At 65.0% G+C, this 22,771-nt stretch overlaps 1 protein-coding gene and 1 long non-coding RNA gene across 2 annotated transcripts; one reads left to right on the top strand and one right to left on the bottom strand.

The window, feature by feature from the left end:
* Positions 1-2,010: 2,010 nt before the first annotated feature.
* On the bottom strand, positions 2,011-18,262 carry SLC6A19 (solute carrier family 6 member 19). The gene is made up of 12 exons (XM_030333149.1): positions 18,044-18,262; positions 12,035-12,175; positions 10,016-10,153; positions 8,822-9,003; positions 8,420-8,530; positions 8,144-8,256; positions 6,895-7,023; positions 6,644-6,800; positions 4,772-4,976; positions 4,524-4,683; positions 2,511-2,673; positions 2,011-2,328 (listed from the first exon to the last, which is right to left on the bottom strand). The coding sequence occupies exons 1-12, from the start codon at positions 18,243-18,245 to the stop codon at positions 2,125-2,127; spliced, it is 1,905 nt and encodes a 634-aa protein (XP_030189009.1). The 5' UTR covers positions 18,246-18,262; the 3' UTR covers positions 2,011-2,124.
* On the top strand, positions 17,030-22,224 carry LOC115525791. Its single transcript, XR_003972462.1, has 4 exons — positions 17,030-17,160; positions 17,399-19,616; positions 21,248-21,446; positions 21,953-22,224. It is a non-coding gene; the product is annotated as an uncharacterized LOC115525791 (long non-coding RNA).
* Positions 22,225-22,771: the final 547 nt, after the last annotated feature.

Below are 22,771 nucleotides of genomic sequence, written 5' to 3' on the forward strand. Positions count from 1 at the left end.
TGGACGCCCCGTGGACGCCTGCGGGACAGGCGGGGACCCCGGTGGACACACTTCCAGGGGCTCCTTTCTGGGTGGGAGGGGGAGTGAGAAGGCGAGGGGAGGGTGTAGCCCCCGCCCAGCCCACCTGACCTCTGACCTCACAGGGCGCCGCGGCCTGCCCTTCACAGGGCCTCTCACCACGCCCCGGGCTCCGCGGACACAGCGACGTGGACGTGGCGTCCACGTGGCGCCCCCCAGCCAGACCCGCAGTCCACGCCGCCCGGAGCGACTGGGGCTCCACCGTCTGCTCATCCCTCTGCCTCCAGACAACGTTTAGGCCGAGAATATGAAATGGCGATTTATTTAGACCGGTACACGTGATGCCCACGAGACCTGCGTTTCCAACAACTTGCAGAGACGCCGAGTCTGGACGACCGGATGATCCCCCCCCGGGTCACACCCCCAGAATCCTCTCCACACGCCCCAGGGGGCAGCGCACTGACGGTTACTGCAACTGTGTTCTCACAGGGGGGCGGGAAGGCTTCGGGGAGGAGAGGCGGAGGGGAGGGTGGAGGGTGGAGGCCGGAGCGGGGCGGGGCGGGGGTCCCGGGAAGGCCCGGCACGCGGGGCTGCAAGCCAGCCGCCCGCACCGCCCCGAGGATTCCCCAGGTGACGGCACAGGACCGGACACGCCCCGACGTTTGGAGGTTCGTAGCGGGGGCTGCAGGGCTCCGCTCCGTGGTCACTGCCAGATGGGAGGCGACGGGACAGGGACGTCCCGGTGGGGGGGGACACGGCACCAGGACCCAGGTCCCCACCCCTGCCCAGGGGATCCTCAGAAAGTCCAGTTTAACTTAAGTCTCCAGGCTTTTTCTGTGGAGGGTGGAGGCGACCAGCCCATTAAGAAAACCACCCCAGGGGGCGCCTGGGTGGCTCAGTCGGTTAAGCGTCCGACTTCAGCTCAGGCCACGATCTCGCGGTCCGGGAGTTCGAGCCCCGCGTCGGGCTCTGGGCTGACGGCTCGGAGCCTGGAGCCTGCTTCCGATTCTGTGTCTCCCTCTCTCTCTGCCCCTCCCCCGTTCATGCTCTGTCTCTCTGTCTCAAAAAAAAAAAAAGAAAACCACCCCAAGTGCCACGTGACTGTCTGAGACTGGCTGTCGAATCCCAGAAAACAACCTTCACGAGACAGGGAGGGAAGAGCCAGAGCCCGACTTCACTGAGTGGCACCGAGCGGTTGGGCCTCCCGGTCCTTGCCGTGCTCGGGACCGTGGACTGTCCTCGACCGTGGTGGCCACGGCCGAGTTACCGTGTAACTGGCCTTTCCAACACCTGGCTATGCGTTCATGCGGTTCACTTCCTTTTAAGGAAAACACAAAGGCGGTTTCCGCCTCAGCCTGGGCAGAGCTGAGCTCCGTCTAACTGCTCATCTACCTGCGGCGGCAGAAGCAATGATTAACTGGCTTGGAACTCGCTGGAATTCACCGAGCTGGCACTTGGCCAGAGCTCGGAGCTTGGGGGGGTGGGGCAGTGGCGCGGTCAGGCCTCCGAAGGACCCAGCCGAGTCTTCTCAGGTTCACAGCCAAGGGGCCTGAGGAGGGCCATCCTCGGGTGGGGCACCAGTGTCCCGACCTCACAGGTACCTCCTAGGTCAAGGGTCGACAGCAAGGTGAAGGTGGGTGGCAACGAGGCCGGTCCTGAGGGGCGCAGGCGAGCGGTGCAGACGCGGCCTCCCCAGGACGCCGCAGCTCCGACTGTCCTCGGAGCATGTGCACACAAACACGTATGCACGTATTTATACTCGTGCACACAATACATTATACACATGCCCACCACGTACTCATGCACGTGTACACACACACATTTCAACATATATACACACACAGGCATGCACACGTGCTCACATACACCCCCCCACACTCACATGTATATACGTGCACTTGTGTATATGTTCACGTGTGCACGCACACACATGTACACGCGTGCCTATGCGTGCACACACATGTACACACAGTATGCACATGCATACACTCATCTGTGCACACATACACACCCACACGTGTATATACACACACACGCACACGCTTTCAAGTGTGTGGCCTGGACTCCCCCCTCACTCCGACGGCCACATGCCCTGGGCCAGGCCGTTTAGTACTTCAGGTCCCCATTGATGGAGGTCGTGGACACCCTGCTGACCAGCCCCTGGCGGTCCCCCCGTCTCTGGCAGTGGTTCCTGATGAGCTTGTAGATGGCGAAGCCGGGGATGGCCAGGCAGGGCACCCCAGCCACGATGACCACCACGGCATACACCCAGCCTGGGTACGTGACCTTCTGGGATTTAGGAAACTCCTCCTGGGGAGAGAGCAGGGGTGACAGCCGCGTGTACAGCCAGCAAGGTCTCCTACAGGGTACACGCCCCTCCCCCCATAGGCCACCTCCCGGCCCTCGTGGCAGAGGGGAGGGGCACCCTGGGCTCCCGACCCCACAGGGAGCAAGACCCCCACCGCCCCCTCCGCTGCAGCCCCTCGGCTCACATAGGCAGGGTCCCAGACGCTGTAGATCAGCTCCTCGTTGACCTTGACCACAAAGAAGAACAGGAAAATGACCAGCATAAGCAGTGGACTGACCACCCTCCACGTGACTTGCCAGAAGATGTTGGGCTTGTGGCCAATCATGAACTCGATGTCCCTGTTGAACCTGGACACGGAGGTGGGAAGAAAGCTGTCACCGGGACACGGTCAGGCCTACGGTCCCCTCAAGGCCGAGGGCGGCTGGCCTGTCTGCAGCCACAGCCTGGCCTTTCCTCTGACCGGAGTCCTGGCCGTCCCTGTGCACAGAGACCTGCCACCTCAGGGACTAGCCTCTGGAGGCCCAAGGCGCCACCGCCCAGGGCTCCAGCCCGCAGACTCGCCACGTGGGGGTCCCGGCAGGCCTCGCTGAGCAGGGTTAGAGCTCCGGGGACGAAGGGCAGGCTGGGAGGCCGTCCCGTCCCAGCCTCCCTGCAGGGCGGCGACTCCACGGCTGGACAGCCCCCACCCCCCCCCACCCCCACCCTGGGCCGGACTGCCTTCTGCACCAGAGCCTGCATTCCGCAGAAATGAGCATGGTGCCCACGGAGCGTGGCCACGAGCTGCCCAGGACACAGAGAATCCACAGGACATTTCTGGAAGGTACCGCTGCCCAGGCCTCAGCCTCAGGCTGGACCCAGCAGGGCCAGGGAGGCCGTGGTGCATCTCCTCTGTGCCGGTCCGTCCCCCCGTGTGTCGTGCAGCGACCCCCACGAGCGTCCGGCTCCGCGCCGTCCCGGGGCGCTCACAGATGGCCGTGCCCTCATTCGCTCGGTCACGGGCCCGCATCACAACTCTCTTCCCCGAGTCTGCTAGAGCAGTGAGCGCGGGGCACGTTCCTCGGTGGCCCCCGGGCTGGTTCGAGGCGTGTTATGTCCCAGCACGGGCAAGCTCTCGCGGGTACAGAGGCTGCATCCCGACATCGGCGTGCCTCCCAGGGCTCGTGCGTGCGCACTGGTGCTGGACACCGGCCGGCGGTCTCTGAGGCCCTGGGGAGCCCGGCCCCTGGTGAGGGCACCTCGGCCTCGTTCTGGGCCCCGGCTCACCTCCGAGCGGGGCGTGATGCCCTGAGCGTCCGGCCGAGCAGACCACTGACAGGCCCACTCACCACCTCTCTTCACCTGGGGCTCCGTCTGGCTGCGTGGCACCGTCTCCCCTAGAAAGGCCCAGAGCACCCGCGCCACGGAGCTCCCCTGGCCACGCGCCCCTAGTTGTAGTGAAGCACACGGCACCCCCCTCCCGGGCCGGCAGCCCCGGGGCCCCACAGGGAAGCCTTGCTCCCCACGGCGAGCGCCCTGCCCTGGCCGTGTCCAGCTCTCACTTCTGCTGCTCGCGCCCCGGCCCCGCGGCTACTCAGCCCCTCCTGGTCCACCTGCGCCCGCGTCTCATGTAGATCAGGCTTCGCGGCCTGTGAGACACGACAGTGCTTTGCCTCCGTGTGGCACAGCTGTCCTCAGTTAGGAATTTTCTTTTTTTTTTAATTTTTTTTTTTTTTTTACGTTTATTCATATTTGAGACAGAGCATGAGCCGGGGGTGGGCAGAGAGAGAGGAGACACAGAATCCGAAACGGGCTCCAGGCTCTGAGCTGTCAGCACAGAGCCCAATGCGGGGCTCAAACCCACGGACCATGAGATCATGACCTGAGCCGAAGTCGGCCGCTCAACCGACTGAGCCACCCAGGCGCCCCTCAGTTAGGAATTTTCAATCGCGTGGTCAGACCAGAGGGGTCTGTTTCCGGGCGGTCGCCGATTCCTCTCTCCCACCCCCAAGACTGCGTGGCCTGTCAATGCTCATCCGTGCTGGGTCTGGAAGCACCCACGGCTGGAAGTTCACACGGCTCCGGGCAGCCCGTCTCCTCTGCCCACGGCCCCGCCGACCCATGCCCCGCGCGCTCTCCAGGGACATGCACGCTCGGCCCCGCGTCACACACGCCCGTCTCCCCCTGCCCCAAGCACGGGAACTTCCTGCCTCCCTCCTACCTGTCCACACCGTACACGTAGACCACGGCAAACATCTCGCAGAAGGCGATGATGAGCAGTGGGATGGAACCGGCGTAGCTGTCCAGCAGGGACAGCCAGTACTGGCCCGAGTTCAGCGTGAAGATGAACGCGATCAGGTACGTCCCCAGGCAGATGAGGCCTTCGGGACAGAGAACACGGCTGCTGCGGACCCAGGCACCGCGCCCCGGCCGAGGCTGCAGCCTGGAAGCTGTCCCGGCCCCACATACCTGTGAGCAGCTCTTTGGGCCACTTTTCGGGGATGATCTTGAGGTCCTGCAGGGGCACGACCACGCCCTCCATGTTGCCAAACATGGATGACAGGCCCAGGCAGAAGAGCATGATGAAGAAGAGGACGGACCACAGCGGGGACACAGGCATTTTGGTGATGGCCTCCGTGAAGACGATGAAGGCCAGCCCCGTGCCCTCCACGCCCTGCAGGGTGGGCAGCTCCATCAGCGAGGCACACGCCCTCCCGAGGGCCCCTGTCCTTGCCTGACCCAGCACCTGCTGAGCCCCCCCGAGGGCCCCTGTCCTTCCCCGTCCCTGCACCTGCTGAGCCCCCCCGAGGGCCCCTGTCCTTCCCCGTCCCTGCACCTGCTGAGCACCCCTCCTCCGCCCCCCGCACAAGGAAAGCGCTGATTTCAGCCACCCGGGAAAACCACCAGAACTTATCTCTTGGGCCCAACTGCATTTTTAAAAGCTGACTGAGTTCAAACACCAGGAAGCGGGTGGCACTGCTTGGCAGCAGTCGGGGCCCCACGTGGCCCAGACAGACATGTGGCAGGCACGGCAGACCGTCTGCTCGCTGACAGGTGTCACCCCACAGGACGCTTCCTGAGCCGCTCCCCACACAGCTGGGTCAGAGCTCAGGATGACTTTACTAGCCTGAGCACGCGTCCCGAACAGACGCCCTAGGGCTGTGAACAGTGGGCCAGGCTGTGCACGCCGACGGGCTTGCGGACGCAGAAGTGCCAGGGCTCCGCGTGGCACCCCAGCTGACCCCGTGCCCCTGCCTTTGGCCCCACGTGGGTCAGTGAGACCTCTGCCTTGGCTCCTCCCTCCAGGCAGCGGGTGTTCCTGGTGGGGCTGAGAGGCTAAGTCGGGAGCCCGGGGCCCCCGTGTTCCCTGCAGGTCACGGGCTCCGGTCCCGGGGACCCACTCAGAAGTCAGGGACCCCAAAGTAACTTCACGGCATCTACATGAGTCTGTGGAAAACGTGCCGCTGCCCTCCACACACCAGCTCCGCCCTGCGGGGCGAGCCAGGACTTCGGGAGGACGTGGTAACGAAGGGCAGCGGTGCGCCCATGCGAGGAAACTCAGGATGACCGGGCGAGCCCAGCCAGCCTCGGGGCACAGACTGCAGCAAAACCAGAGGCAGACGCAGCAGCCTGGTGGCCCGGGGCTGGGGATGGGGCGGCGGGGACCCACTGCTGATGGAAAACTCGTGGCCAGGGCCCTGGCGGCATGTGGCATGCCCCCAAATACCGTGCGGCTCCAAATAAGAAAACTGCAGAATTAAAACTGATAAATTCGGGCTCATGAACCTTAACGATATGGAAACCTTACTCGTCATTAAAATTGGACTTAGAGGGGCGCCCAGGTGGCCCGGTCAGTTGAGCGTCGACCTCGGCTCGGGCCATGATCTCGCAGTTTGTGAATTCGAACCCCGCGTCACACTCTGTGCAGACAGCCTATCCGTGCAGAGCTTGCTTTGGATTCTCCGTCCCCCTCTCTCTGCCCCTTCCTACCTTGCGCTCTCCCAAAAAGAAGATATTAAAAACACGTCTTTAATCAAAGAGAAAGAAAATAAGACTGGAGTTCAAAGGCAGTGGCACAGCAGAGCAGATTTGCAGCTGTACTAAGATGCGTCAGCCTCCCCGAGTGACAGCCAATCAAGCGAGGTTGCGGGACGGTTATAAGGACACTGGCGTTTTTGTAGGAGGAACTATAGTAAAAGTAGCCCACGGGGTGTTTTCACGTGTTTGACGTGAGGCACTGGAGGAGGCCGGGCCCGTGGGCCCCGGGCTCGCAGGGGAAGCTCGGCGCCCGCCCCCTGCCCCCAGAGCCCGAACCGCAGGGGCGCCACCCAAGGCACCGACCTCCGAGAGGAAGGAGTTCATGTCGCAGGTCTGGAAATGCAGTTTCGCGTAGGCCTCGGGCTTCGTGGCATTGAACCACTGCTGCACCTCCGCGAAGTTCTCCTGCGTCACGTTGCCCTCGGGCAGGTCGAAGCCGTTGATAAGCGTCAGGATGTTCCTGGAAGAGAACCAGGCTGGCTGCAGGCCCGGGGTGGGGGGGGGTGCTCCCTGGAGGCAGTTTGCAAGCTCCTCAGGGCGGGCGAGCCACCTACGTGTTGAAGCAGTCGTCGAAGCGCTCGGTGGCACGGAAGCCGATGATGGAGTAGACCACGGTGGCCGCGTACACGGACGTGAAGCCGTTGATGACCGACACGATCACCGAGTCCCTCTCACAGTTGTTGCTGCGGTGAGAGCACGGGCTGGTCACTGACGGCCGGGGACGCCCGCCCGGCCCGTGTCGGCGCTCAGCGAAGACGGCGCAGCTGCGTCCCGACCCCGCTCTGCCCTTCTGCCACTTCCCCACGCCCCCATAGCCGCCAGTCCTGGAGACCCCGGGTTCAAATCCCTACTCCCCTGGGTCGTGAGGCTTCGAGGTGCTGGGCTTGGCCAGGACCCCCAACTCCCCCTGGACGCCCAAAGCCCCCCTGCAGCCCGGAGGGCCCAGAACATGGCCCCTGACCTCCCACCCCCACCCGCTGATGCCAACACCCTCCTTCCAGATGCTTCTGATGGCCGGCATCAGAAAGTGGGATAATAAGGTGTTGGCGAGGGTGTGGAAAAATCGGGCCCGCCACGGGACGGCTGGGTGAACACAGCGTGCCCATCCACACACCGGGCGTGGCTCGGTCGTGGGAGGAAGCACGCCCCGACACAGGCTGCAGCAGGGCCGGACCCCAAGGACATGGTGCGGTGACGGAAACCAGACGCAGAGGACGGCTCCCGGGTGTCCGTGCCCTCGAAACAGCCCAAGAGGCGGTGGCTGGTTCAGGGGAGGGGGCACAGGGCTCCCTGGGGCGGGCGGCATCTGCGGGGCCTGGAGGTGGCAGTGGCACGACCCTGGGAACGTGGGAGCCCAGCGGGCGAACGGCCCGGGGGGGGGGGGGGGGAGCGTGTCCTGTCCCGCCCAGCACCACGGCCCCTCCCCCTCCGCGTCTGCTCCCGAGGCTCGCTCGGCTCTCTGCTGGACCACTGGTCCCAACCCGATGGTCCTGGAGACCCTGGGGGTTTGGGCCCCTGCCGTGTGGGTGTCGGCCTGGGCTGGGCTGCAGGGACGGGCGCCCCTGGGGGTCCTGGGTGCCTGGGGGCGAGGGGGGTTGAACACCAGGGCTCAGGGTCACGGAGACCGAGGCGCCAAGGGGAGGCTGGGTCGTAAACGGGCCTCACTGGAGGGACCCCCCCTGGTGAAAGCCCTCTGGAGTCACCAGCCCGCCTCTATGCACCCTGTGGCCACCCCCACTGCTGGGACCCAGGTCCCTGTACCCGCCGCCCCCGCCCTTGGTAGGGAGGCCCGCCCACACTCACTGCACAGAGTTGTAGCTGGAGAAGGAGATGAGACCCCCGAAGGCCAGCGAGAAGGAGTAGAAGACCTGAGCCCCCGCGTCCAGCCAGGTGACCGGGTTGGCCAGCTCCGTGACCTGTGGCAGGACAGAGACCCCTCAGCCTCACTCCCAAGGTGTTGGCTGACACACGGCCCGGTGGCGGCCACCCTCTGTCCACACAGCTGTACTTGAGCTGATGGGCCCCTGACGCCCCCAGCCGGGCCACCCCCTGCCTCTGAGCAGACCTCAGGGGACTCACGTTGGGTGTGAAGAGAAACACGATACCATTGGTGGCTCCCTTCAGTGTCAGACCCCGGATGAGAAAGATGGTCAGGACGACGTAGGGCAGCGTTGAGGTGACGTACACGGCCTGTGGGCGGGGCAGGTGCAGGGGGGTGGGAAGAGAGGGCTGCGGGTTAGGACCCCCTCCCGGGTGCCCCTGGCCCCCAGACTCCAGGCAGGGAGGTGTGCCCGGCCCTCCACTTCCCAGCGTTCTGCGTGACTGTGACCATCTGGTGCCTCCCGACTGGGGATACCGTGGGTCCCACGGCTTCCTGAGCACGTGGGCAGCAGAGGCCCCGCCCAGACAGCGGTGGGGGGGAGGGGTCACGACCCTCACAGCGGCTGAAGGTACACGGGCGCCCCCCAGCCCCGCGGGCACCTTGCCGGTGGTCTCGATGCCGCGGATGGTGCACACATAGAGCACGCTCCAGGCACAGGTCAGGCAGAGCAGGACCCACCACTGCACGGAGCCGGAGTCGCTGATGGAGGTGGAGATGTTGAGGGTCTCCCGGTACCAGAAATAGTCCACGGAGGAGCTGCGCGCGCACTCCTCCACGTAGCCTGGGGGCGGGCACTCGCACACATCAGAGCGGGCACGGGGTGCGAGCCAAGGTGGGGAACAGGGGGACCGGGGCCCGAGCCACGAGAAACACAGGTCGTGTTTTTGAGACATTGACAGCGGGGACGTTGTATGTGCCCGTGCACACCCACACACGCACACCCGCACACACACCCATACACGCGCACATGCGCACACGCACACCCACACACCCATGCACACACACCCGCACACCCACACACCCGCATGCCCACACATGTACACCCACACCCGCACACCCACGCATGCACACCCACACCCGCACACACGCGCATACACATGCACAGGCGTACCCACAAACGCACGCCTACACATGCACGCGTACACCCGCACATGCACACCCACATATGCATATGCACCCACACACGGTGCACATTCACACAAATATGTGCACACGAGTGTACCTGCACGTAACCACACCTCCCATGCATGCATGTGTGCACGTGCACGCAGACCTATGTGTACATGCGCATATGCACACCCACACACGTGTGCATGTGTGGGGTGTGCACCCGGGCCTTGACTGCCTGCCCTCTCCCTCTTGTCCCTGCTGCAGGCAGACAAGAACCCCACAGGCTTGGCCCGGGGAGGGCTCACGACGCCATCCCAACAATGTCGGGGAGCGGCTTCCGGGACACCCCACACACACCCCACCGGCAACTCAGAACCCCATGCACGGCTGTCCTCGCTGCAAGGCCCAGGCGGATGGGCAGCACCCCCTTCCTGGGCCACACCGCCCCTCCTGACGGGGAAGCCACCATTTTTAAGGGCTTTTCTCCTGCAACGTGCCCTTCTTTTAATGCTCTGTTGCCTTAAGTGTGCCCTGGGTTTTGCCCGACCTGAGCTCCAGGCATCCAAAATCTGGAAAATCAGAGGGCGAGTGTCCGTGGACGGTCAGCCCGCGTGATCAAAGGTGCGGCCTCCCCACCCTGCTAGTGGCAGCTCCCCAGCTCCCCGGCCCTGCCCAGGGCTCACCTGTCCTGTTGGCGTTGAGCGGACACTCACTCCAGGGCAGGGGGTCCTGGAAGGAGTTGAAGAAGTACCACATGACCCAGGCGATGATGGTGTTGTAGTAGAGGCCCACCATGAAGGACACGAACATGGACGCGATGCCTGGAGGGACCAGACCGTCACTGCTCAGGAGTGGGGGTCACTGCTGGGTGAGAGGTCAGTGCCGGGTGAGGGGTCACTGCTGGGTGAGGTGTCAGTGCTGGGGTGAGGGGTCAGTGCCGGGTGAGGGGTCACTGCTGGGTGAGGGGTCAGTGCTGGGCGAGGGGTCACTGTTGGGTGAGGGGTCAGTGCCGGGCGAGGGGTCACTGCTGGGTGAGGAGTCAGTGCCGGGCAAGGGGTCACTGCTGGCTTAGGGGTTAGTGCCGGGTGAGGGGTCACTGCTGGGTGAGGAATCAGTGCTGGGGTGAGGGGTCAGTGCCGGGCGAGGGGTCACTGCTGGGTGAGGGGTCAGTGCCGGGCGAGGGGTCACTGCTGGGTAAGGTGTCAGTGCTGGGGTGAGGGTTCAGTGCCGGGCGAGGGGTCAATGCTGGGGCGAGGGGTCAGTGCCAGCCGAGGGGTCAGTGCCGGCTGAGGTGTCAGTGCTGGGGTGAGGGTTCAGTGCCGGGCGAGGGGTCAATGCTGGGGCCAGGGGTCAGTGCCAGCCGAGGGGTCAGTGCCGGCTGAGGGGTCAGTGCTGGGGTGAGGGGTCAGTGCCAGGCGAGGGGTCACTGCAGGGCGAGGGGTCACTGCCGGGCGAGGGCTCAGTGCTGGGGTGAGGGGTCAGTGCCGGGTGAGAGGTCAGTGTTGGCTGAGGGGTCACTGGTGGGCGAGGGGTCACTGCTGGGCGAGGGGTCATCTCCGGGTGAGGGGTCAGTGCTGGGGTGACGGTTCAGTGCCAGGTGAGAGGTCAGTGCCGGCCGAGGGGTCAGTGCCGGGCGAGGGGTCACTGCCGGATGAGGGGTCACTGCCGGGTGAGGGGTCAGTGCCGGGTGAGGGGTCAGTGCCGGGCGACGGGTCAGTGCCAGGCGAGGGGTCACTGCTGGGCGAGGGATCAGTGCCGGGCGAGGGGTCACTGCTGGGTGAGGGGTTAGTGCCGGATGAGGGGTCACTGCTGGGTGAGGAATCAGTGCTGGGGTGAGGAGTCAGTGCCGGGCGAGGGGTCACTGCTAGGCGAGGGGTCAGTGCTGGGCGAGGGGTCACTGCTACATGAGGGGTCAGTGCCGGGCGAGGGTTCAGTGCTGGGTGAGGGGTCAGTGCCGGGCAAGGGGTCACTGCTGGCTTAGGGGTCAGTGCTGGGGCGAAGGGTCAGTGCCAGCCGAGGGGTCAGTGCCGGCTGAGAGGTCAGTGCCGGGCGAGGGGTCAGTGCCAGGCGAGGTGTCAGTGCCGGGGGAGGGGTTACTGTGGGTGAGGGTTCACTGCCGGGTGAGGGTCAGTGCTGGGGTGAGGGGTTAGTGCCGGGTGAGAGGTCAGTGCAGGCTGAGGGGTCACTGGTGGGCGAGGGGTCACTGCCGGGCGAGGGGTCAGTGCTGGGGTGAGGGTCAGTGCCGGGTGAGAGGTCAGTGCCGGCCGAGGGGTCAGTGCCGGTTGAGGTGTCACTGCTGGGGAGGAACCTCCTTGCTGACCGTAAGGAGTGGACGGAGGAAACTTGGAGAGCAAGAGTGTGGCCTCAGCAGTCAGCCCACCTCCGGGCCATCCAGCCACTGCCGAGCCCTGATCAGGGCAGGGAGACGGCAGGGGCGGGGTCTCTACTCTCCCCTTGCGTCTACACCCTCCAACCCGCTGGGCGCCTGGGGACTCGGGATGGTGTCCGCTGCCCCGCTGGCCCCCGGCGGCCAGCAGTGACCCAGGCCCTGACCTGAGCTTGTAAGGAGGGGTCTGCGAAGGCCCGGGGGGCGGGGCCCAAGCGCTGGGCCCCTCCTCTCCCTGAAATCAGGCAGTGAAGGCGGGGAAGGAAGGAGGGGCGCCTGCTGCCAACACGGGACCCGGCAGAGCCCGGCGGCGCACCTACGCCCTTCAGGGCCGGGTGGATGGAGCTCCAGACGCCCACGCTCCCCTTCCGCAGCCTCTGCCCGATGGCGAACTCCAGGTGCAGCAGGGGGATGCCCTCCACGACCAGCAGGATGAGGAACGGGATCATGAAGGCCCCTGTGTGGGCAGAAGCGACAGCGTGTCAGAGGACGGCTCACGGGAGGGCGACGGGCCACCCCTGGCGACTCAGGCGTTTGTAGGAAGCACCTGCAGAGACACAAACTTGGGAGGTTCCCGACCACAAGGCCACGAGCACCGCCGCGCAGGGAGCCACCACGCGCCACCTCCCGACGGTGGCGTCCGTGGGCCGTGAGGGCAGCCCCCGGAATCAGCGGAGGCGTCCGCGTGCCGGGGGGAGCCGGGTGCAAGGGTCAGAGGGGAGAGGTCACGGGAGCGGAGGGTTCAGACACCGACCCGGGGGGAGTGCACGCCGGGGTCCTTGATCTGAGCCTCGGGAGGCTAGCTGGGGAACACTGAGGGCCTCGGAAGGCCCTGACCCGGAGCCGCGACCACATGAGGGGATGCAGGGACCCCCGGGACTGGGGGCACCAGGACCAGGCTGGCTCAGCGCAGGACGGCAGGTTGAGACAGGAAATTAGTGAAGGCGGCAGGCTCGGGGCCCCTGGGCCGCTCCCTCCTCAGGCCGAGCGCGACCTAGCAGAGACCAGCACAGCCGAGGTCAGCAGAGCGTGGACTTCGGGCCAGGTCGCAGCTGCGCTGTAGGGACTGCTGACGAGGGTCTGGACACACCGATGGCTTCAGGACTGACTGGTGCGTTCGGCGGGGGGCGGGGGAGGGGCGAGCATTCGGTCCCTCTCCTGGGCCATCTCTGCCAGCATCAGCCTATACCCCCTCTGCCCTGGGTTCGCTCCCTGCCTCTTTCTCCTCTGCGGGGGCCCTTGTGTTGGGAGGGACAGCCCCCCCGCCCCCCGCGCGGAGCCCAGTGGCGCTCCCACCCCGCAGTGGGCCATCCTCGGTCTGCGTGCTGGACTGCCTGAGTGGCCTCCCTCCCAACGCGGGGCTCCAGGGACAGGCCCCTTCGGATGCCGAGGTCAAAATTCCAGGACAGCAAGGGGCATGGGCCACGACTGGGGATGTGGCCCTCAAGGTGACAATGACAGAAAATCAAAGAGTGAGGACGGGCACGGGGAACGGAAGACCCACCAGCTGGATCCCCTTGGGTCTGGGGGCCCAGCCCCGGCCACAGGCTCACGGGAAGGGGCCACCTACACCCCACCAGGACCTGCTCACTGGGTCACCGTGTCACCGTGTCCGTGAGGGTTAAGATAAAATAAAAGAGCTGCCTCTCCAACGTTTTCTTAGGGGCTTGATTTGAATCTCTAAGCGGGCGCCTGGGAGCTCGGCCGGTCAAAGGTCCAACATCAGCTCGGGCCACGATCTCACTGTGAGTTCGAGTCCTGCGTCAGGCTCGCTGCTGTCAGCACAGAGCCCACTTTGGATACCCTGCCCCCCTCTCCTTCTGTCCTGCCGCCACCTCGCATGCTCTATCTCTCTCAAAAATAAACATTTTTTGGGGCGCCTGGGTGGTGCAGTCGGTTAAGCGTCCGACTTCAGCCAGGTCACGATCTCGCGGTCCGGGAGTTCGAGCCCCGCGTCGGGCTCTGGGCTGATGGCTCGGAGCCTGGAGCCTGTTTCCGATTCTGTGTCTCCCTCTCTCTCTGCCCCTCCCCCATTCATGCTCTGTCTCTCTCTGTCTTAGAAATAAATAAACGTTGGAAAAAAAAATTAAAAAAAAAAATAAACATTTTTTTTTAAATAAAAGAAAGAAAAAATCTCTGAGCAAAATTACCAAGAAAACAAGTCCATTTGGGGACAAGGCTCCAGCATGTCCTTCAATCTCCCCTTTTCTCGTGACGCCACTTTCACCCACCAGCCTTCCGGTCCCTCCATCCCCATCAGGAAACTCCTATTCATCCTGGAAAACCCCATTTGGATAGCCCCTCCTCCAGGAAGCCACCTCGGTTCTCATGGCGCCCTCCCTCACACAAGCTCCTCCAGGCGGGCGGCTCCCCTGAGTGTGAGGCTCCGCCCCGGTGGGCACAGCCAGCGGGCGAAGGGGGGAGAGGTCAGGCACATGCCCACTCCACCCCCAAAATGAGCCGTCTGTGCCCCCATGTTGTGGGGCCCATCCCAGCGAGGCAGGCGGGTCTGCCTACCCAGTACCCCGGCCCGGGGCAGCGTCCAGCCTGGAGCAGCCCCTCGGCCCCGTGCTCTTTCCAGGGATGAGAATGTTCTCCAGCAAGGCCAAGAGCTCTTTACATGTTAGGCCCTGGGGGATACGTGGCTTTTTTTTTTTTTTTTTAAACCCAGCTACTTCTTTCCTTCCCGTGGGTAAAGGTGGAGGAAGCAGGGAAGGGCAGAGGAGGGAGAGCGGCCAGCAGGCACCGTGGCGCCCGATGTGGTTCCAAAGGTCCCTGGAGACGGGCGTCCCTGTGCTGCCCAGGCTTCCGCACCGGTGGACACGCGTGCACACACACGCAGAGGCAGCCCGCTGCACGGGGGAGGGGTGGACGGCACCCAAGGGGGACAGACCCGCCGGTGCGGAAGCACGGCTTGCGTTCTAAGGAACCGGGAAACAGGGCGGGGAGTCTGGAGACCCACGGGAGGCCCAGTTGTGTTAGTCCTGAGGGGTAACCATACTCTCAACAGGCCGCCAGGGGCTTTGTGGGATGTGGGTGGCACTCATCACGGAACTGGTCCCGGGAAACTGGCATCATTTCCCCAGGCTCCCGTAGGCGATGGCGACAGATGTGCGGGTGGGGGACCAGCCTCCCAGGACACTGCCTGCCTCCCCCAGGGTCCCTCCCCGCCAGCCCTTTCACCGTCACCCCCAGGGTCCCTCCCCTCCATCCCTGTCACTGTCATCCTGAAGGCAGATGTGGATTGCTGCCCCCCACACCCCCACCCCCGGGCCTTCCCGCCTTCCGTCCACAGTCCAGACCAGACTGAACTCTCCAGAAATCACCCAAACGCCGGAGAGCCATCTTGGGCGAGCAGTTCTGCCCTCCCTGCCCCTGGGACCTGCCCCTTAGAGCCCGTGCCCAGGTCCTTTCCAGGCCCGGGAGGACAGCACGGGGTCACCATGGCCAAGGCACAGAGGGCGATACTATCTGAGCTCACAGAGGAGGAAACTCCTAAAGAGAAGTGCACCTGGAGACGCGTCTGACATGTGGCAGCAGGGACTCTGGGGGAGGGGACAGACAGGGACCCTTGGAGGAGTTCCTGATGCCAGCTCTGGGCTCGGCTCACGTGCCCCTGCCCAGCGCCCCGGCCCAGGCCCACGTCCACACACGGGTTTCCTCCTAGGTCAGCGTGACCCACAAACCCTGCAGCACCTTCCCATACCCACCCCAGTCCCACCCCAGTCCCACCCTAGTCCCACCCTAATGCCATTTGCATCCTATTCCCACCCCACCCCCCTCCGACGCTCTCTCCGGCCCCAGGAAGCTTCCCTGTGAGGGCGCGAGCCCCGTGCCTGCTCTGGGTCAGGGCGTGGGGTGGCTGTGTGCCACCCCACCATGTGATGTGGGGATAAACCTGCCCTTCAGGGGCTCGTGGAGCTGTGTCACTTGCAGGCGAGCGCAGAGCCCGGTGCCCAACTCCCACTGAGGTGGGACGAGCACTAGCCAAACACAGCCCCCTGAGGTGGTGCGGGAGGAGGACACAGCCCACCCGGGAACCACCTGCACCTGCGCCCCTCACAGCGCTGCCCCGGGGACCCCAGTCAGAGAGACCCAGCGTTGGGGACCTTTCGAGTGACCACACAGTCTCCTAACGCCGTGCGCCAGAGGGGGCACTGCGCGTGGGTGCACGCGCGCGTGGGTGAGTGGGTGTGTGCATGCATGCATACGTGCGTGCGTGGGTGCACGGGCGTGTGAATGTGTGTGTGGGTGCCTACCGTGCGCGCGCGTGTCGTGTGGGTGTTGCGCGGATGTGCGGGGGCGTGTGTGCACACGCGTGGGTGTGGGCCGCGCGCATGTGTAGGTGCGTGCGGTGTGCACGCATTGAGAGCGTGGGTGCGTGCGCGCGCGGGTGTGTGGGCATGTGCGTCAGTGCGGGATGTGTGCGCGCAGGAGTGTCGGGTGGGTGCGTGCGTGCGCACCGCCGCGGCCACAGCGGATACAGCAGAACGTCGTCGACTGAATCGAAATCAGGGTCTGGGATGTCGTTTTGTCTACTTTTCTGACTTTTTTCCCCCCAAAATATAAAGTTAAAAATAAAGTAAATGAATATTTGTCGTACTTTGCAAATTACCCAAAAGTCCTGGAAGTAGTTGGAAGCATGTTACGTCTTCACGGAACCAGCTCCCTCAAGTCACGCCACCCCCCCACCCCTTACAGCTGGGGCCGCAGGCGTGGGAGGCGTCGCGCGGAGGGTCACTGGCTGCGGCCACCTCCCTGCGGCCCTCCGCCTCCTGGGCTCCGCTGCCGGCCTCCCGGTGGGCGTGGGTGGCCTGGACGGGACAGAGCGTGAGCCACGGAGGGTCCCAGAGCTCAGAGGTCGGACCCCCAGCCCCGCCGCCAGCGTGGAACCTCGCCGTGGGGGCGCAGGGCAGGCCTCCGCTCCCCGGGCTGACTGGGGGACAGCCCCGTCAGTCTGCAGGGTCTGGGGGCACGGTTCCCGCGGGTGAATACAGCGCCAGGACCACAGTGCAGGGGTGCAGCCAGCCCCCTTCCCTGTGCAGGGGGCAGGAGACCTGCGGGGTGCTGGGCTCCCAGTTACAAGTGAGCAGGAGCAGGATGGGACCCTCTCTTAGGGTGGCCCTGGGGAGCACGTGAGCGGGAAGTCCCAGAAGGAAGGGGCGGCGGCCCCAGAGGCAGCTGGGAGGCAGGCTCACGGACGGACCTCGGAGGCTGCACTGCTGGGGCCCCTCCTCCCTGCGGCTCCCCCGTGCTGTGGCTGCCGCTTCCGCTTCCGCCTCCGCTTCCGCTTCCGGAGTCGGAAGCTGGACCAGGGGTCTGTGAGACACACTCTCCCAGACCTTGGGAAGCTCAACCCTGGGAAATTCAGGGCCCCCGAGGCTGACCCAGGAACGGGCACTTCTGCCTTTCCCGGGGATGCTTTTAGATCACAAAGCCCAGGTGAGAGCCTGCGGGTGCTTCAGAGTAAGAAGCAAACAGCCCCGCAAACACACCACTGGGGCGCCCCGTCCGCTCTGCAAGCCCGTCTCCCCAGTGAGCACCTGCCCCTGCCCCTGCCCCAGACCCCTCCTTGTTTACAGCTCAGCCCCAGCCCAGGGTTCCCCAGGGCCGCGGCACCCCTCCCTGGGCCCAGGGCCCGGCCACGGACTCATGGGGGTCCCGTCCCTTTCTCCCCCAGGGACCGGAGGCGGGTGAAGCGACGATGGTGAGGGCACAGAGCCGGCGCCACAGGGCTGGGGGAGAGGGAGAGGGGCAGCCTCGGCCTGTGGAAGGAGACCCCTGCGGTCCAGGCAAGGCCCTCCAAGGCCTCTGGGGGTGGCAGGGCGGCCTGAAGTCAGGGGGTCCTTCTGTGGGTCGCCCGCTCCCGGCCCAGCTCCCTCCTCTGTCCAGGCAGGAGTGCGGTGCCCGCGTGGTGGCCCTGCGAAGGGCTGTCCCCCGCTGCCCCTCCCGCTCTCGGAGAGGGGGCTCCATCCAGAGGAGCGGCCGGTTCCCCTCAGACCCCTCACACCCAGGTCAGGTGTGCTCTTCGAGGACGCACACAGACGCTCGGACGCGCGGGTCCGGGCGGCAGACATCCCTCGCCGGCCCCACGAGCCGAGAGCAGAGCGCTGTGGGGGCCCGGACCGCCCTGCAACCCTGCCCAGCCCTGCCCCCGCTGCGGACGTGGAGGCTGAATCCACAGGGGAGGCAGGTGGCACTCCAGGGGGACGGCGTGTGTGACCACGGCCCCCGGGGCCTCCTCCCCCTCCCTGCGAGTGGGCTCCTCGGTCCGGGGCCCCATCCCGTGGTTCACAGGCGGACCCCCTTCCAGCCCGGGGCTCACCTCCGCCGTGGCTCTGGCACAGGTAGGGGAAGCGCCACACGTTGCCCAGGCCCACGCAGAAGCCCACGCAGGTGAGCATGTACTGGGCCTTGTTGTCCCACTGGGGCCGGGAGCCGGCCTCCTTGGCCTCGATGCTCTCCAGCTGGTCCAGGGACGGGATCCGGTCCTCCAGGCCCGGGTTGGGCAACACGAGCCTCACCATGGTGGTCGCAGGGCCGGTCCCTGGTGGCCCAGGCGGGTCGGGAGCCAGAGGGCGAGTGGCCGCAGGCCCAGAGCCCCAGCACTTTATAGGGAACCTTTGGCACCTCGCCCCGAGCACCTGGCGTCAGCAGATCTGGAGGTGAGTCCGCCCCAACTGTTAATGCCTTATCTGTGGAGGCGCCGCAGACCCTCGGGACTGCCCCACAGGCGCCGGCCGGCCCCTCCCACTGAGCAAAGGCAGCAGCCGCCAAGGCTCCCGCCCCCAGGGTGCTCCCGAGGCTGGGTTCCCCCCCTCCCTGCAGGACACCGCTGCTCTCCAGACGCCGGGATGCTCGGCTCACCGCCACACTCCCCAGTGGCAGGAGGAGGTGGGGCGGCCCTCCCTCTCCCCTCTCTCTGCCAGCAGGCTATGTGCGGGGCCGTCCCCCTGCCCCGCCCCGCCCCACCCCGTCCAGGGCCGCGAGGTGGACCTGGGCCCTGGGAGCAGCCCACTGCCCTGCTCACTCGGAGTTTGGAGCTGCCTGGACCCCTCCGGGCCCCGAGCACCAGGCTCTAACCAGCCTCCCAGGGAGCTTTGGGTCCCCGCTGGCATCTGGGTACCGAAGCCCCTTCAGATGCGGGGTGCCTGTAGGTGGGCCCCTGGGACCCACAGCAGCCCCCGGGGCGCTCGGCTCCCCGGGTCTTCACCCGGCTGTCCCCCAGCCTCTCCGGGCAGCTGCGGGATTTCTGTCCTCCTACCCAACGCCGGGCATGGGGCGGCCCCGAGAGGGGTGGGGGGACGGCAGTGGGAAACGGGGTTCCGCTGCGGTCAAGCAGGGAGGCTTGGGGGGCCCGCGGCACACGCAGAGAGTGTCGTAGCCTCCACCTGGTGCCCTCTGGCCCCGGGTGCCCTCCAGCCCAGCCTGGCCTCTAGCCTGGGAGAGCAAGGGAAGAACCCCACCTGAAGGTTATGACGGCCAAGCCCATCCTGAAGGCAGAGCAGAGTTTGGGACAAAGTTAGTGTGGGTGGGGGCATGCCCACCAGCGATCTGCACCTGGCAATCCTTCTGGCCCGCTGCCACTTTTCCTGGGGTCACTGACCAGGCCACACCCAGCCCCCTAGGGGCCGTTCCCTCGGGAGCTCCCTTCACTGGCCTGCGGGGTCTGCTGGGTGCAGAGCCCTCTCTGATGGCCCTGTTGACCGGCCTCCACTCCCACCTGGTCCTTCCCAGAGGGATGGGCTCTGTCGCTGGGAGTCCTTTGCTTATCTGTCTCCCCAGTGACCCGCTCCACTGGACAATAACGTCCCTTCCGGCCCGGGGTTGCCTGACCCCGACCCCACCCCACTTGACTGGTTCATGCTGACATTCGAGGAACAATCCAGGGAAGGCAGGTGAGGGTCACTCGGGAGGGGTGAGTCAGGAGCCCGACCTTTGCCCTTAGGACAGGGGGCCTGGGGAAGGGTGGAGGCCGGAAGGGAGGAATCAGGTTAGAATTTAGGTGCATCTGGTTCCTGAGACGAGAGCAGGACAGGCAGACAGATGCCACCGCGGAGACAGAGACGGAGAGACAGAGGGACAGAAGGGGAGACAGACAGAGGGAGAGATGGAGACAGGGACAGAGGGACAGAAACAGAGGGAGAGACACAGGAACAGAGATAGAGGAAGTGACAGAGACAGAGGGAGAGACAGAGGAACAGAAGGGGAGACAGAGACAGAAAGACAGAGACGAGGGACAGAGACAGAGGAGAAACAGAGGGAGAGACACAGAGACAGAGACAGAGGGAGAGACAGAGACAGAGGAACAGAGAGACAGGGAGGAAAGAGGTGCCCCAGGCTGGCCCAGGTCCAAGGGGTGGGGACGGGGATGGCGGACGGTCTGGACACAGGGCGGAGGTGCTACCTGGACCCCGAGGGCGAGGGCGAGGAGGGAGAGGAGTCTGGGCTGAGGTGGGGAGCAGCCCAGGGTTCTGTCCTGGGTGTGTCCGGAGTGGGGCCCCCTCCCCACAGGAGCCCTGGTGTGGGGGAGGGTCCCCGCCCCACCACAGGCCCCCCTGGGGGGTGTACCTAGGGCTTCCTCCGGGCAGCTCTCTCCGGAAGCTTCCACAGGAACCCAGACCCGGACCGCCTTCCCTGTGGCGGCCAAGGCCCCCACCCCTGCAACCGAGCCTCAGCCCCAGATCAGGTCTCGGGGCTCTGAGCCCCAGCTTCCCCGTCTGTAAAACGTGATCGCGGTAGCCAACTCCGCGGCTATCTGCCGGGAACATATCTGGAAAGTGTACGCGGGCGAGAGAAGGCCAGGTGCCTGAGAGCTAGGCCTGAGCAACCAGGGTCCCCACAACAGGGACAGAGGCTCCAGCCAGGCCCCAGAGCTTGCTTGGGCCCCACAGCAAAGCAGTACTTTCTGCCGTGCCCTGGGGTGCAGCGGAGTGCCCCCGAGGCCGGGTGCCCGGGTGCCACCCACGGGCTCTCCGGGCTCTGCCCTCCTAGGTGGGGGGCCGGAATTGGGGTGTGGAATGCGGGGCACGGACATAGACCCAGCAGGAGGTGGGGGGGTCCTGCCACAGCCCCCATGAGGCTGCGGGCCCTCGTACTCCCTTGCCTCCCCCCACTCCCCCTGCTCCCTCCTGCCACTCCTGCCCCCCCCCCGCCCCCTCCTGTCCCCACCCCACTCCCTCCTGCCCCCCTAGAATCAGCTCCTGCACTCTAAGGCCAAGGGTCTCAGTGCCAGGAGTCCCACCTGACCCGCCTTGACCCCGACCCTGTCCCCCCACTGCAGCCCACCGGGCCCACATCTGCCCCAGGGCCTTGGCGCTCTGGATGCCCCCACTGCCCGGCTCCCTGCGGGTGCACCAGGCCGCGGTCCCCCATGGTCAAGTGGCGACGTGAGCACGCAGGGCTGCCCGTTGCCCGCCCCTCTGCTCCCCTCTCTGCTTTCCTTCCCTGGTTGGTGGCATCATTTCCTTCTGAGGTGCGGTTCATCCTGCTATTTCTCTAACTGCTTTTCTTCTCTCTTCCCCCGAAGGCCCGAGGCCGCCTGGGCTCTCACGGTTGGCCAGATGAAGGGGTCCCGCGGCTGTCCCCAGATGGGTGCATCCAGGGAGGTGGCCGGATAGGCACCTGGGCCTCCGTCCCCAGCTTCGCTTGCCCAGGGGCCACGGGAGCCCCGCAGCCACGCTCAGTGGTCTTCGTGGCAGGAAGTGCCAGGCAGTTCCGGTGAACAGGTGAACCGACTAGATGAGCCTTTGCTTTTACTACGGTCGTGGTTGGAAACAGACTGAGGTGCTAAAAGCATCCCCACCTCCCGACCCCTGTCCGGGTGCCGGGTCCCGGGGCCTGAAAAGTGACGGCCCCACCCTCAGCTGCATGGGGTGGACACCTCCCTCGAAGCCCAACAAAAATGAGGGCGCGTTGTGAGCAAACGGAGGTTTGTCGTGGGGCCGGCGAGGACCCCGAAGTGGAGCCCCTCCCACCCCCCCTCCCCACCTCAGACCGCAGCCCCTCCCCCACGTTTGCCCAACAACTTCTTTTACAAAAGAAGGTAAAGGCCTCTGAGCGTTTTCAGCCCCCCACGGCGGATGAGCTAAGCGTCCCCTCCCCTTGTCCCGTGGACCCCAGGACCCCCCACGGCCCACCAGCTGCCCCGGGCCACTCCGGGTCCTGATAGACGCGGGACAGGACGATGAACGTGTTCTCCTAACTCGGCTGGTCTGCTCTGTTGTACGAACAGGGGACAGGGGACACGTAAATCACAGGACACGTGTCCATCCGCTGCTTGTGTCATCGGTCAGGCTTCTAGGCCGCAGGACACTGCGAGGAGGGAAGTTTCCAGAAGTCAAAAGTTGCACGCGGGATCTCTACTGCAGGGTCTGTGCACAAGGGCCGAGGGTCACCTGGATAAGTGTGCACGTGTGTGAGTGACACACGCACCCTCACTGCCTCACTGCCTGAAATTATACTGTCTGTGCACGATTTTTATTTTCCTTTTATTAAATTAGAAAAATTTTAAACTGAATGTACAATTTCACTCATTTCATTTTTTTCACCTTCTATTAAATTTTTCTTTCCGATGCCATGTTTGATGTGGAACACGAGAAATATTCAGTGTGTTGAGAGTACCTTCCGTGATTATAGCAAATTTCCCGAATGTGGCTCATCCCCGCGGTGTCCATTTTCCCCGAAATAAATGTATTTGTATGTACGTGTGTTTGTTACTGTCTTAGGGGTTGATGACCTTCCATAAAGCAGGCACATCCGGGTAACAGTCACCCAGACAAAGGCATAGAACATTCCAGAACCCCAGCGCCCCCACCCCCAAGAGAACCGCACAGGGGGCTCAGCTCTGGTGGGCTGTCCCTTCCTTCCCTCCCTCGGAGATGCCTGCTCAAGTGTCCTTGTCTCTGGAGGCTCTGCCCCTTCCCGTCAACCTGCAGGGTGGCTTGAAACATTCCGGAACATGTGTGCCGCGAGCTTCCTCCCCACGCAGCCGCTGGCCTGGCCTCGCTGTCCCTGGCGTCTCCCTGCTCCCTGCCCACACGATCGATGGTGA

The sequence above is a fragment of the Lynx canadensis genome, chromosome A1 (genome assembly GCF_007474595.2).
Source record: "Lynx canadensis isolate LIC74 chromosome A1, mLynCan4.pri.v2, whole genome shotgun sequence".
Classification (NCBI taxonomy): Eukaryota; Metazoa; Chordata; class Mammalia; order Carnivora; family Felidae; genus Lynx; species Lynx canadensis.